At 37.8% G+C, this 14,615-nt stretch overlaps 1 protein-coding gene across 1 annotated transcript in view; it reads left to right on the forward strand.

Moving 5' to 3' along the window:
- Positions 1-14,615, forward strand: part of REV3L (REV3 like, DNA directed polymerase zeta catalytic subunit) — a 115,310-nt gene that overhangs the window by 42,682 nt on the left and 58,013 nt on the right. Inside the window, exons 2-5 of the mRNA XM_068677689.1 lie at positions 1,338-1,527; positions 4,897-4,971; positions 6,415-6,575; positions 8,987-9,083. Coding sequence (XP_068533790.1) covers positions 1,338-1,527; positions 4,897-4,971; positions 6,415-6,575; positions 8,987-9,083 — 523 coding nt within the window. The remainder of the gene's footprint in view (positions 1-1,337; positions 1,528-4,896; positions 4,972-6,414; positions 6,576-8,986; positions 9,084-14,615) is intronic.

Here is a 14,615-nt window from a genome sequence, read left to right on the forward strand (position 1 = left end):
AATCCCAGTGGAGAACAGCCCCATGTGCTAGCATCCAGCATCCTCTGAGCTGTTTCTAGGTGTAAAAATGGACAGACATCCTCACCCGGGAAGCCTGCTCTGCTTGCTCATTAGAGGACTTGGAGCTCTCTTTACTGGGTGGCCTGTGGTGCATCCACGCAGATGCGAGATGAGTGAGTGTAAGTAGTACAGGCAAGGTCCCTCTGCTGAGAAATAATCTCAGGTTGGAGGAATAAACTCGTGGAAGTCTGTTCCTTGGAGTTGTGGACCAGTGAGGTTGCGCTGCCTCCCTGTAGTGTTGTGATTGATGAAAGCGCTGCCTTCAGACACTGTTTGGCTGCCTTGGTGCAGAGTGCCTAGCCAAGCAGAATACCAAATGCTGTTCTTTTCTGTCATTGCAGTGGGGTGGGGAGTAGTCGGTGTGTGTTTACAGTAGCTTTCTGCGAACCTTTTTCATTGACCAGTGAGAAGTCGTGAGGGCTTTTGCGAGCTTGGAGGGTGGCGATGTGGAATTTGTTAGGTTCGGGAGTGAATGCATGCTCTGGTGTTTTATGGCGAGGAAAGGAAAGAACATGTATTACAGCTGAGAAGAGACAAAAAATAAAAATAAAATGGTCATGCTTGGGATATCCCGATCCACGTCGCTGTCCTTACCTTGTCCAAAGCTTGAGCTGTGGTCTAGTCTAGCACGATGGTTTTTCGTGGTATGTTTTTTCATTCTGCTGTTCTTGCAGACTCATGAAAGCGAAAGCTGAGAAGTAAGCGTGTTGGTAGAAGGTTAGAGACCTGTGGAGACCTCACAGTGATTCACATATGAAAAAGTTGAAAATCATTGTTTGTTTTTTTCTACGTCCTAATTTGTGCTTTAATGACTAGAACAATGGCTGTCCAGAGCATCCACCAGGTCATTCGTTTTTAATTTCTGAGAAGTTATATGCTCATCCCAGTGAGGAATGGGAATCATTTTGATATCTCAAAATATTTACAAGGGCTGGGAAACCATTAACCATCCAACACTAATTCACTATGCAAAATTATTCTCAGAGTGGTGTTATCTTATTGTTACAGATAAAATTGTTAGGATCATGCTTATATGATAGCAGAATTTGCCACTGTGTATGTCATCTAACCACATCTGATTCTTACTGCTGTAGTCAATGAATCAACTGTGAGAACTGCTCTAAATTGGCACCTTTGTATGAATTAGATCTGAACTTGTTTCGATTTACCCTGGCAGTAGAACCTGAAAATATCCTAAAAATTTTCAAACTGGGGAACTACTTAAAAGAAGTAATGATGTAGTCATTCAAAAATAAATGTTTGCCTTCTCTTTTTAGGTCAAAAGACTTGTCTCCACTTACATGGTATCTTTCCTTACCTCTACGTACCGTATGATGGTTTTGGACAGCATCCAGAACGCTATCTCCGCAAAGTGGCATTCAGCATTGACAGAGCACTTAATGTGGCTTTAGGCAATCCGTCTTCTACTGTTCAACATGTTTTCAAAGTGTCGTTAGTATCCGGAATGTAAGTATGACCTGCTACGGTTCTTTCTGTTATTTGTTTTGAAATGCTTTTTGCAGTTTGATTTAGAAACACTTAACGTGGACTTGGGTGACTGTTGTGCTCTTCCTTTTTCTTTTTTCTTTTCCCCTCCATGTGTGATTTCCTACAGGCCTGTACAACTGAAAAACTTTTCTCACTTGCTTTAAACTAACATAATCAACAGTTATGCTTGACACAAATGGTTGGCACAACATTTTTTCCTAAACTTGCATCCTACTGCCCGTCATGTTTCCAAATCTGTTCCTTTCAGTTTTTTCTGTCTCTGCTATAACAGCAGTACTTTCCAGCCAGCATTTGCTACATGTCTGGCTTATTCTAGGTTCCCTGTGACCAAGCATGTCTTGCAGGAGTCTGCCTCCAGGTCTTTTTTTTTTGATCATCTAAGATGGCCCCTCGAAGTCTACCACAGCAACTGTCAGGTCATGCTTATCCATCTGATCCTCCAAGCAGCACAGACCATGAAGATGAGGCTCTCACTTATCTGTCAAGCTGACTGCTCTGTTTTTATTTAGTGTAGCTTTCTACTGCTGCTGAAACTATATATTATTACGGGATGTTAACATTTTAAGGATTCTCTTGATCAATTTTTATTTGACTTGCATAACCAAGGACTGAAAAATGTGTCAAATCATGGTGAATAATAGCAAGCTGTCCTGGAGGAAAACAGTTAATCTGTATATGCATTGAATTTTTCATCTGCAAAACAATGTAAATGCTAATTTTCAGTACTGTGCAGCACTACCTTTTACTTTTCTTGTTCCACGCTCTGTTGAAAGAAATCCTTTCCAACAATTAGTTTCAGGAAGATAATCTTTCTGTTCCCAGCTAGTTGTAGTTCTATCGTCTAGATATTGCTAGCAAAATGCCTGCAATATCTCTTTTTATTAATATTTTTAATCAGAACATTGTTTTTGCAATAGCAGGAAAGCTAACCCACTGTATTTTTTATTTTTGTTATTTCTTTGAGAGCTGTGTGGACGTTGGCATAGCTGTTCATGTTTAACCCAGGCGGATTAGAGTGTTGAAGGCAATCTTTCTTCCTCAAATCGGTGAGAAGGCAGCAGACACAGAGTAGGAGAACCTGCCTCTTTCTCACCTCTCTTGCCTTAGAGTTCAAGTCATTACTGCAGGTCAGACTCTCACTGCCTCAAAGAAGCTTTGGAAGGACTGTGTCCAGTATTTTCTTTGCTTACCTAAGAGGCTGATGGGATACACCTAGCAGAAATCGCAACACACCTTCATCTTTTACCTGGGTAGACAGACATGCTTATGTAGTGACAGAAACCTGTTTGCTTTCTTCTGTTCTGACTGGAGTCACGGACCTTAGAGTGTCTCCGTGGTGAGAAACCTGTATTTTAATTTAAATCTTGGAGATTATCTGTTCTTTTCTATATTAATTGGAAAATTGTTACGTAATAAGGGTATTTGCGGGTTTAACATAGGATTGTTGTCTTGTTAACTTCAAACATAGTGGATGTCCAGGGATAAGCAAGGGGTTAAAATATGCTGTCCGCTTGCATCGTGTAGTTAAAGTAGGTGTTCATATCTAACCTTGAAGGGCTCATAAATCTTACTTTCCCTGTTGTGCCAGATCAGTGTAAGTATGGATCATTTGCCATGCAAGTGCTGACTTTTTTAAAACTGGCTCTTAATTTCCCTGCCTACAGCATATTGAGCCATTGTAACTCAATGCGTATAAACTGTCATTAAGTTTCCGACAATTTCTGTAAGAGATTGCTTCGTTATATAAGATCTCATTTTCTCCTTTTCAGCTCTCAGTTTGTTGTTACAACTTATATCAGCTTTAATAGCACAAACATCTTTTGAAACAGTTCGGTATAAATGTGTGCAAACATAATCGTATTAAGGACAGCAGTATTAATGCTGTGGTTGTGCAGTTCTGTTGAGTTTGCGTTTAATTTAGGACTGAAAACCTTCTTACTACCTCATTTTTTAGACTTAGCAAGTAAGCATCAAAGCTGCACTTTCTAATAATACTCTTGACTAAGAGATTTTATTTTATTTCGGAGAGGTAACATTTAAATGGATGTATTCATGGACTTCTGTTGACTTCAGTCACGATTACTGCAAACTGTAGGCTTCTTGCATTTACGCAACGTGTTGAATTATGGCCTGTTTCCTTAACATGCTGTATTACAAGCATGTTAGATTAGATTAGCATTCTTGATGCTGAAAAGTCAGTAATTCAGTCAAGTAATACCAGAATTAATATTGCCTGTGCAACCTCAGCTTAATCTTGACATATTCATTATGACATGTATTCTTTAATTGCATTCTCAAATCCTATTTTCTTCAGGATTCATGCCTCATTTAGTGCACGAGATGACTAGTAATCACTGGAAAGGGGCAGCTATTCATTCTTTTAAGCTGCTCTCATTGTTCAGTTATTTACATTACACAGCTGATATTTATTCATTTACACCTGATCTGCGGAATTAATGTTCTCAAGGACTTTGTTAAAACATTTATCAGAAGAGTTGAACGCTGTTTTGAGGCAGTCCAGTGCTAATAAATGCAGTGAAAGTGCTATTATGATATGGCATCAGTGAGTTTACATGGGGGGAAGGTGAGAAACAATGCTAAGCCAGAAGTGCTTAAGTGAATTTTTGTTAGATATTCCGACATGCGTAGGGCCTATTGTTTTTATCTTTAACATTATACTAGTAATGTAGAGCATCAGCTGCAGCTTTGAGTACTTGGCATTTCACCAAATAAAGTGGAAAATGTTTTAAATTAGTCCTTCAGAAAGGGAGTGGCAGCATTGAAAAAACACTACCTACCTGTCATTTTGTAGTCTTGCCGTCTCTGGCAAACTTGTGACCCATGGTAAGAGCTTCCTGATGAACCCACCTACCTGCATTAGACTGGGTTAATTAGACTGAAATTTCTACTGCAAAGTGTGCAGTGTAGCCCTGTGTTACCTACCCAGCCTCTGCATTCTTTTTTTCCATTCTTGCTTTTGCCTTTTTTTCCCCAAATTCGCATGTGCATGCTCCACATCTGACCCCACCGAGTCAGCCTCTTTTATGAAATGTCTGTTCAGAAATGTGTGATGTGTTTTTAATAGTGTGTAAAGATAATGGGTTAAGATTCTGTTTTGAAATGGAGTGACAGTGTATTATTAAGTAATACATTTGGATTATAATGATTTTTGGCCCAATGCGTGGGAGTTTTCAGTCTCCTGGATATGCAGTTCATCTGTGTTTTTTTTCCCCCCTCTCAATTTTAATACGCTTCATGGTAAATTGCAGCAGAATAAATGCCACTGCATAACCGGCTAGCCTCTTGCTTTTACTTCTTCCTCTCCAGGCCTTTTTATGGTTACCATGAAAAGGAGAGACAGTTTATGAAGATCTATCTTTACAATCCTGCAATGGTAAAAAGGTAAGGATATGGTGGTGTGAAGTTCTGGCTTGTATCTTGAATAGAAAAAATAATATTTGGAGCAAGACTCAACAACATCTTAACAAGAGAAGCAATAGAAGTATTGTTAAAGTTTTTCAAAACAGTGAGAAAATTACTAATTTTAAGCATATCAGTAATCGTTTTAAAGGAGTAACATGTTACGAAAACAAGACCAAATCATACATGCCTGGTTATCTTAACTGTAATTACTCTGCATTTGAACTTGTTTGCATCAGGATATCTTTCCTGTAACTCCTAAGGAAAATGTTGTAGTTAGTACATTTAGTGCTCTTTCATATATTACGAAATGGATTTTGGTAGTTCTTATGTTTAGATTCCAGTACTCATTACTAAAATTAAAATATACTTGGAAAATTGGATAGTTTTTGTTATTAAACAGTTTCTATATTTCTCAATAGAGTAATAGCCTATACAATAAAAGTACTGTTGACCTCAGACTTCCTGAATTTACTGCAACTACTGTGACAGTAATAAATAAGGAGGAATGATTTCTCAAGCATTGATTGTCTAGTATTGCCTCTCATAACTTTTTTTGAAGATCTAATATGTGATTGTAAGATGGAATTGCCTGTTTTTGTTCCAGGCTAGTAAAATTCCACATTATGTTAAATTTCCATCTTAATGTAATCTGTGTGCACATATGACTTGCTGACAGTTATTTGGACCTTTTACTTTGAAACTTCTCATGTTTGAATTACTCTTACCCAAATAAGGACTGACACTTCATGTAGTTTATTCTTTTAATCTTAGATAAAACTTTATTTTTTTGAATACAATTTATGGCATTTAGAAATACTTACTGCTAGTCTTTGATTTATAAAGCTCATATTACTTAGGGATAAATGTATTGCACCGATAGATAATTATGCAAATACCTGCAGTTGCTTTTTAATGTGCAGGTGTTTAAAACAGCAGATTTGTCATACTTCTGGGAAGCTATTAAAATGCTGCTTCTATGCAGACAGTTTGAAACTTTAAAAACATGCAGGACTTCATATATATGCAAGGGAGAACTGGAGAGAAATTCCAAGTTATTACTGGTTTGGAGGCCTACAGCTGCCATAGTTGCTTTGTAAACGGATTTCCATGGACCGCGGTGGCTTTGGACATGTTGCAAAAATAGTACATGGTATGATTTTTCTTTGGAGGTTTTGTTTTATTTTTTTGTTTGTTTGTTTTAAAGCCGGAGGATTTACAGCTCATTTGTAATTTACACCCAGTGTTCATTACCAGGAGACATTTTTGTGGATACGTTATTGTGAAAACAAAGCTCTTAAGATTTACGACTAAAGCAAAATATAAGAAGTGTACATACTTTATATTTTGGTAAAATCAGACATCAGTATTGTTGTACAGGAAACACAATTGTTGTTTTATGTTCTAATTTGTTTTTAATTTTAGAGTATGTGAGCTTCTGCAAGGTGGAGCCATAATGAACAAATCTTACCAGCCTCATGAAGCCCATATTCCCTACCTCCTTCAACTCTTTATAGATTACAACTTATATGGAATGAATTTAATAAACCTGGCTGCTGTAAAATTCAGAAAGGCAAGGAGGAAAAGTAAGGAGTTTTTACTTAAGACTAAGTAATTGTTCTGAAAGCTAAAAGCTCACATTTCAAATAAAATGTCACTAGTTGTAGCATTCCTGCCGCGGTTTGTGTCTGAATGGGTATCACATCCTTATAGTTTGTCTTCTGGGTCAAAACAAATTCCATGTGTAATTTTTTGTATTTTTTTCATTTTCTGCCTGTGTATTGGGACTGGAGAAAAGACCATCTGAAATGAGATGCTATGTATCAAAAAACACGTTCTGTCAGAAATGTCACTTTGACCGTTTTCACAAGACGTTCATCTCTCTTTTCAAGTTAGACATTTAAAACAAAAAACATTGTTTATAGTATTTGATATTTGGATTTATACAAAAGATGTATAGTAATTGTGTTCCTTTAATTTTACTGACATTTGTTTTTCATCCCTATGCCAGTTTTAATTCATTTTTTGCTGCAGTAGTGACTTTCTAGTGCGGTAGTGACAAAATTTTAGCTAGATTATAATGTTCCACTGTTCTTAAGCAGAACGCTTCCGCTTGTACTAAGGTCATTTGCTCACTGTTGAAATTTGAGGTATAAAAGTCTGAGCAATTGAGGTATTTTTAATTTTTCGTTTTAAAAATTAGCTTGGCATTTGGAATGTATACACTTGGATAAAACAGAAGATTGGTAAGAACATGCATAATTTTATCTAAATGCTTCAGTATAAAGGGGATATAGCAGTAGGAAAAACATTATGTCTTTGGTACTTACATTTAGAAAAATAAATGTTGTTTTGCTAAATCATAATTGTTCTTACAGCTAAAGCAAGATTTTAAAAGAACGGTAAAGTACCTTTCTGTAAAAACAGGAAATGAATCATGCTGACTTTAATTCTTCCCATTATTCTTATGCATATATATCTAGACAGCAATAGATTACTCCGTGGAGTTTCATAACATCTAAAGAAATACTCTTTCCATATACAGCAGTAGGCCATGCTTTTTGGTGGTGTCGTAACTACAGAAAATCAAAAGCTCAGCCACAGCATTTTCAGGACCTTCAGTCCCGAGGAAGTATAGTCAGTGCCTGTCATCTTCCAAACATCCAAAGTGGCCTTCTGGAGACACATAATCCAGCTGTATTAAGTAGTTGCCCCCACTGGTTTTCCATAGCTCTTCTTCCTTTCCCTTTCACGTGATAGATGACAGAGATGTAAGCTGTTTATAGTCTCATTCATCATTTATTTAAGAATGAGAGACCTAGGCCATGCTTACCTGCCTGCTTGATAATGTCTGTGTCTTGGGGTGTATACATTCATTTTAGTCAACTGTAGTTTGTGCCCCTCAGGCCAGACTGCACTGTGTGTCCTAGATGGCAGTAGAAGCCTTTACCTAAATACGTGCAGCATATTTATTTTTCCTCCCTTGCAGACGATGATCTAAAAATCAGTTTGATGAGGAATAGAAACATCCATAATCAATCTGTTCCTAAAAGTAAGTAGGCAGCATCAAAAGCCTGTTTCCAGTGCTATTTTTGTCACTTAGATGAGCAGACAGTTTTGAAGGCTGAGAGAGGTCAGCTGGTAAATTTGTAGTAATAGGAATACACAGACATAAGCTGATATAGCTGAGAAAATTCAAGGTTCAAGCAGGTCTTTTATGTTGAAGTGGGAGACGGAGTAATTTTTCAGGTTTTCTCCTCCAGTTTCCTCTCCAACCCCATTCCAGGGCTTTTTTCTTTCCTGTGCCACATCCGTGTATATTGTCTTTCCTTCGTCTGAAGAGCGAAGGTTCAGAAGGAGACCGCAAGGGAAGTGGTAAATCTTCAAAGGGGACTTCTCCAGGATGACCTTGGAGCACACTTCCTTACACTGAAACCTCCAAGCGAGTGTTTTCTGTATTTGTAGGTCAGACAACGTCTGCCTTCATTGTAGTTTTATGCTTCTACTATGCCACTACTTCTGGAATGTATTGTATTCTCTTTCAGCTCATGGATAAGAAAAAAAAAAAAAAAGTGTGACGCAGAATTTAGTGTTTACTTTGGCTTCTAATTTCCATTGTTCCTCACCTGAGGACCCAGGCACTTGGGAATCCTGAATTTTACTCAAGACTAAGCAATGATGTACTAACATACTCAAAAAATAAAAGCTAGAATTTAGGTTAAGATATGAGCAGACAACACCAAATTCAATTGTAATAAAGTTGGTGCATTGAGAAGACCTTTCTTGTGTGTGTCCACATGTAATTAAGAAAGTCATGGCATTTCAATGAGAGTATAGTTATTCTGAAGCCACTATCATGCAGTGCAGTTTATTCTTCAGAAGCATTTTGGCTGATAATATTAAATAATAGTTGAAATTATGTAATTATATTTGTAAAAAAATTAAAACATTACTGAAGCATACGTTAATTAATGTCTCATACTATTTTTCTTTTTAGGTGATATATCAGGTGCAAGTAAACATCATAGAATTCATTTTGCAGAAAATTCAAACAGCGCATCTTTCATCGAATGGGATGAAGATGAAATACCAAGGTCAGTGTGCCTAATTTTTTTAATATATGCTGTGCTTGCTCATTAGTAGCAACTTCTGTGTACTACAGGATTCCAGTCTCACATTTAAAGGAACCCTATATACAGGGTTTTATATGTTTGTTTGTTTTTTAAAGGCACTAAGGTGATACAGATGATCATTGTTTTGTTTCTTAGTATTTTGTCCACGTGAGACTTTGTATCCTTGGTAAATGGTGGGGAGAATCTAACTGGAAGTTAACAATAACAATATATAAGGCAGATTCAGTTTTCTGATTCTTAGAAAATATGTTTCTAGCTAACAACTTCTGATGAAAAGCTAAGCCAGTTTAATAGTTACAGAGACTACTTACACATCAGTTCACATATTCTGTTTTTGTAATCACCCTTAACTCAGATGAATAGTGTGCAGCTGCTGTTCCAATTTGTCCATTTCAGATAGCTGTGCAAGAATCTCCACTTACAATTCTCATGCGTGTCTCCTGTGCTCTTAATTTTTTCTAGACGTTTGATAGTCTACAGCTTGTAATGGCTTTGCTTCTGTAAGAAAAAGCATGTATTTGGTTTTTGCAGTTGAGAGAGGGAGGGAGGGAAACAACCAATATCTGCTGCAACTCAAATTTGTGTAGTTTACCCGTAACAAATCCATTTTTAAGCTACATTTTAAAGTTTGACAGGTCCTTTTAAATACTCTGTCATCTAGTAGTCTTAGTCTTTGGGCAGTTCCTATCATTCTTCCCTGAGCAGCTTATCAGGCTCAACATGCGATGCTGCTTGCTAGCATTATATGCTGGGATCATTCACTTCCACAGAAGAAAGCAAGTCCTTTAAGCCATATTTCTTATTTTTCCAGTGTGTTAAAAACTTGAGTTTTTAACAACATTAATCTGATAGTCGTCTCATGGCTTTATTTGTACTCAATTAATAGCCATTTTTTCTTGGGCTATTACTTCTCATCTTCAGGGCTTGTTACTTCATTCATAGCACATTTCAACCTTTATCTGACTAGGTTATGTGAGCCAAAGTACTTGACTCCTTTTTGGGGGTAGAGAGGTGGATCATAACATAGGCCACACTATCTGATGTTACTTGATGCATACTGGGGACAGCAGCAAAAGGAAGCAAATAGCTCTCCCTTGGCTGTTACACCCCAAGAGGGATGCACCCAGCGCAGTAGGAGCCATGGGTGTCTCCTCTCCAGGCTCTCGTGTTCACGGCTCTCTACACACAAGCCTTCTCTCCCCCTGCTTCCATGCTTTTGTGTATACAGCCAAGGGTGCAACACCTCATTTGTGCCATCCTATCTTGAGCTCTCACACACATTTCAACTGTGGGATGTTAACGGTAACAGGGCAAATATCAGGCCTGTCCATTTGTACTCTGTGCTTTTGCCAGTAGGAATTTGTTCAAATGTGAAGCCTGCATACTGCACATTATTACCTGTCCTGGGTTTATGTGGCAAGGGCTTGAATGCAGGGGGCTGCAGGGATGGCCTCTGTGAGCAGAGCCCAGCAGCTGCCCCAGGTCAGATCGGAGCCAGCTCCAGACTGTTTTAAGGACTGACCACAGCCCCCATTCCCTGTTTCCCTGAGCCACATGGGGGGCAGATGTAGAAGAGGGTAAATGGGGGGAAGGCATTTTTAGTTTGTTTTTAGTTTCTCACTGTTTGTGCCTACTAGTGATAGGCAATAAATTATATTAATCTCCCTGTGCTAGGTGTGTTTTGCCTGTGACAATAATTGGTGAGTGATCTCCCTGTCCTTATCTCAACCATTGAGCCCTTTTCATCATATTTTCTCCCTGTTTTCTTTGAGCAGGGGGAGTGAGAGAGTGGTTGTGGTGGAGTTCAGCTGCCCAGCAGGGTAAAACCACCACAGGACCAAACAAATTCTCTTTAGTGCATTATGCAATGATACTGGTTGTTCTCCCCCTGACATCTTTTACAGTCATTTACCATGTCACTTTGTCTCACAGTCATTTTAGGATTCATTAGTACAAGATGTTTCTCTCCTTCCTTTTTTGTCCAAGTGGTAATATTCTAGTTGGAATCTCTTATAAGTTCACATAGGGTCTTGTATCCCATTTTTTAATTTCATCATATTTCTCTTGTTCTAGTTCTCATTTGTTCAGTTCTTGTTTTATGATACTCTGATCTGGCAATGTATCCAGTGTATCTACCAGACTCTCTTATCATCATATTTCATTAGTACATTTCTGGATTTCCTGACAACAATATTAATGAGATGAGAAATAAACTCAGTCCCATGAACTGGTCCATATTCCATGCTAAGATTTTTTCTATCAACCCTGCTATCTTTTTGTATAAGCAGTAGGAATTTTGCCTTTAGCCAGCTTCTTACTTGCTTTAATAATTTAGGAACTAATCTACATCTCCTCCAACTTAAATCGCTTCCCATTTGATACTGTGTCAAACATTCCTTTGTCTAGAAAACTAATTTTATTAAAGGTTTTGTAGCATGACTGTCTTCCATGTCTTCCTCTTTTCTGTTCATGATTTTGCTTTATTCTAAATCTATACAAAATTATTTGCCTAATTTCTCCTGGATTAATTATGGGAGACATCAACTTAAAACAGTGAAACAGTGTTCTTGTCATTATAGCCATATTCTAGTTTGTCTCAATCTCAGTTTGCCTTCCAACTTCATTTCCTTTAAAATTCTGTAAACTTCCATCTGCATTAGTTTAGTGGGCCCGTAAGCATTATGATCAACCTTGCTGAAGAGAGATCTGGCTTTGAGGATAGACTCCGCCTTTTCTTCTATTCTTCCTTAACAAAGTATGTTCTACACTCCAAACATCAGTTTTCTGTGTATAGCTATATCAACAGCTGTATTAGTATGTACGTTGTTGTGCACTGCCAGCACAGTCCCTTTGTGTTATTATTCAGTCTTCCTGAAGAGCTCAAGTTAAATATTTAAGTGCTTTGTGAGTTGTTGAGCACGAAGTTTTTACTTACTTTATTTCACCAATTGAATGCTTGCAGCCGTACTTGGAGTTTACATGTCAGTACTGAACTCTTAAGTCTTTGCTCTTCAGTTGTATCATATTAGAAGATCTCGTGAATCTGTCACCCATACATATTTTAGGTTGTTAGCTGGTCTTTCAGGAAAAAGCAAAAGAGGAAAACTGAGTCAAATGTTGTTTGAGACCACAAAATGTATAGGGCTGCCTTGTATTAATGATGGAGATACCTGTTTAGAATCATTATTCTTGGTATTGCGTGCATGCAGAACCAGTCTTAGAGATAAATTCTAGTGTGAATCTGCCAAGTCCTTGCTGCAGGTGATACCAAGTTCTCTAATTTGACCAAGCTGTGCCAGTGATTTGTCATTTCTTGACTTTGTGGTACAGTATAGTGAATGGTTGAATCTGGTACCTAGTGTTTAATATACAAAATATTACTCAGAATTTATATATGTAACATTAGCAGCATTTTGCATGAGTAAATGCCAGTGGTGAATTCCTATTTGAGAAAAAAAGTTGACAACCGTGCCAAAGTTTGTTGACTGAACTCAACTCTTCAGTGCTAGGTAGCACCTTGCTACTGTACCACTTCTCCAGAGCACCATTCAACCCTGCCATGTCCTGTCTTACTTCTGATAAATCTCTGGATTACTAATGACTAACTAGCTGCTGTTGTTAGCTTAATTTATTATGCCAGGGGCAGTTTTTTAAAATCTAATTCTGGAGTGATTCTGTTATGAAGTTGACAGATGTCCAAAGCCAGTGGTGCCCAGGAATCCCTGATGTTGTAAGGGTTTTAGGTATGAAACGTGCCAGCGTTAGCAGACTGGAACCTGCAAATCCCGCCAAAAAATAGGCAGTAGTCACCTGAACCTGACATTGCTGTCCAACAGCTTTGACAAGAGGAATTTTTCATATGGGACACATTTATGTTTATCCCTCAGGTAGCTGATAATAAATGATGAAACACTTCCATGAGTTCCAGTGAGGACTTTCTGGTAAACATCAGGCTTGGAGTGATCTGACAGTCAAGTCTACCACTTGGACATGGTGTGTTAAAAGCAGAACAATTGGCAGGATATTTTTTGAGAAAAGCTTTCTTTTTTAAATCCTAGATCTGCTATTGAACTCTATTTTATGTGCAAGCGGAGAGATCTGACAAATAACACTATTGTGCAGTCTAGCAGTTATATAATGTTAAAGATTTCTACTAGTTTTCTGGCTGTCATAATTGCTTTTCTCACTTGTCAGAATGTACATGTTTTTATTTAGCCACTTGTTTTTTAGCAAAATACATATATTATTCAAGTCATTGGAACAAATGCAGACAAATAAAGTTTTTCTTCCATGAACAGAATATGGAATAATAGAATTATTATGTGAAAAGGTAAAGTCCTTGTCAGTGCAGTTGAGTGACATCTCTTAGGTCCTCTGTGGGATTCATTTTATATCTACTGTCCTCAGTTTAACATTATAAATACCTGAGATAGTCATCACAGAACTCATTTCCCTAGCCTGTCATTAATATTGGTGAATTAAGTTACTGACCTTGATGTCCCTTCTTCAAGGTTTTTGAGGGCTTTGATCTAGCAAACTGTAGTGGGTAATTCTTTAATACAGTGTCAATTGTTGCTTTAGTTCAATGTCTCAGCACCTGAGGAACCAAACCTTGGTACTTCCTTTGAGTACAGTGAGCTCAGCTTTCATCCTCCATTGTTATTATGGCAGTGGATAGTGCCAACAAGCTTCTACTTTCCTCAAAAATTAGGATCGTTCTCTTTAGCCTCTCTGCCTCGTCTCAAAATAATTGATTTGGAGCTTAGTTACAAAGGTACAATGGATTTGTATTTCCCTTTTTCAGCATAGTCTGCAGGTATAAAAGGGAATTTTAAATGAATTGGTTTGAATATCTCTAGTAGTCTAGTCAGGCAACACAGTGTTTTGCAACCATGATTTATCTTGCTTCTCATCAGAGTAAACTTTAATCTTGTACAGATAGGTTGCCTCCAATCCTGTGCTTCTCCTCGGTTAAGCCTGCCTTTCATACACGTGTATTACAAGTTGTGCCTTGTGAACAATTCTGTCTACGTTCTGTTTTACAAAATGAAACCTAGATGATATGAAAAGTGTTGACTGGGACATGATAAATCTTATTTTCTAACCTTGTTTTAATAGAGAGATTCTCAAATCATGATTTTGAGATTACATTGACATTGTCTTTTTCATACGGTATAAACCCAATAGTTAGCCTTATGTATCCATAGGGCAATATGTGGTGAACAGACCACTTTGAGAATCTTCCAAGTCATAATAATTGCTAATCACCTAAAGTAGTTCATGTGTTCAACTGGCTAAAGTTAGGAGACTGGATATTTTCTGGCATTTTCATGCTGTCTTCTCACCTGGTAATTGCAGCCTTATAGCTGCTCAGGATATGTGGCTTGATGTAGGGGTATTGGGAGATGCAGTGACATGAAAAGTGTGCATTCTGGTTGTATTGTGGACTCATTTCTCAATTGATAATGTGACTGGGAGGGAAGGGAAACGATG

Source organism: Anas acuta, chromosome 3, assembly GCF_963932015.1.
Source record: "Anas acuta chromosome 3, bAnaAcu1.1, whole genome shotgun sequence".
Lineage (NCBI taxonomy): Eukaryota > Metazoa > Chordata > Aves > Anseriformes > Anatidae > Anas > Anas acuta.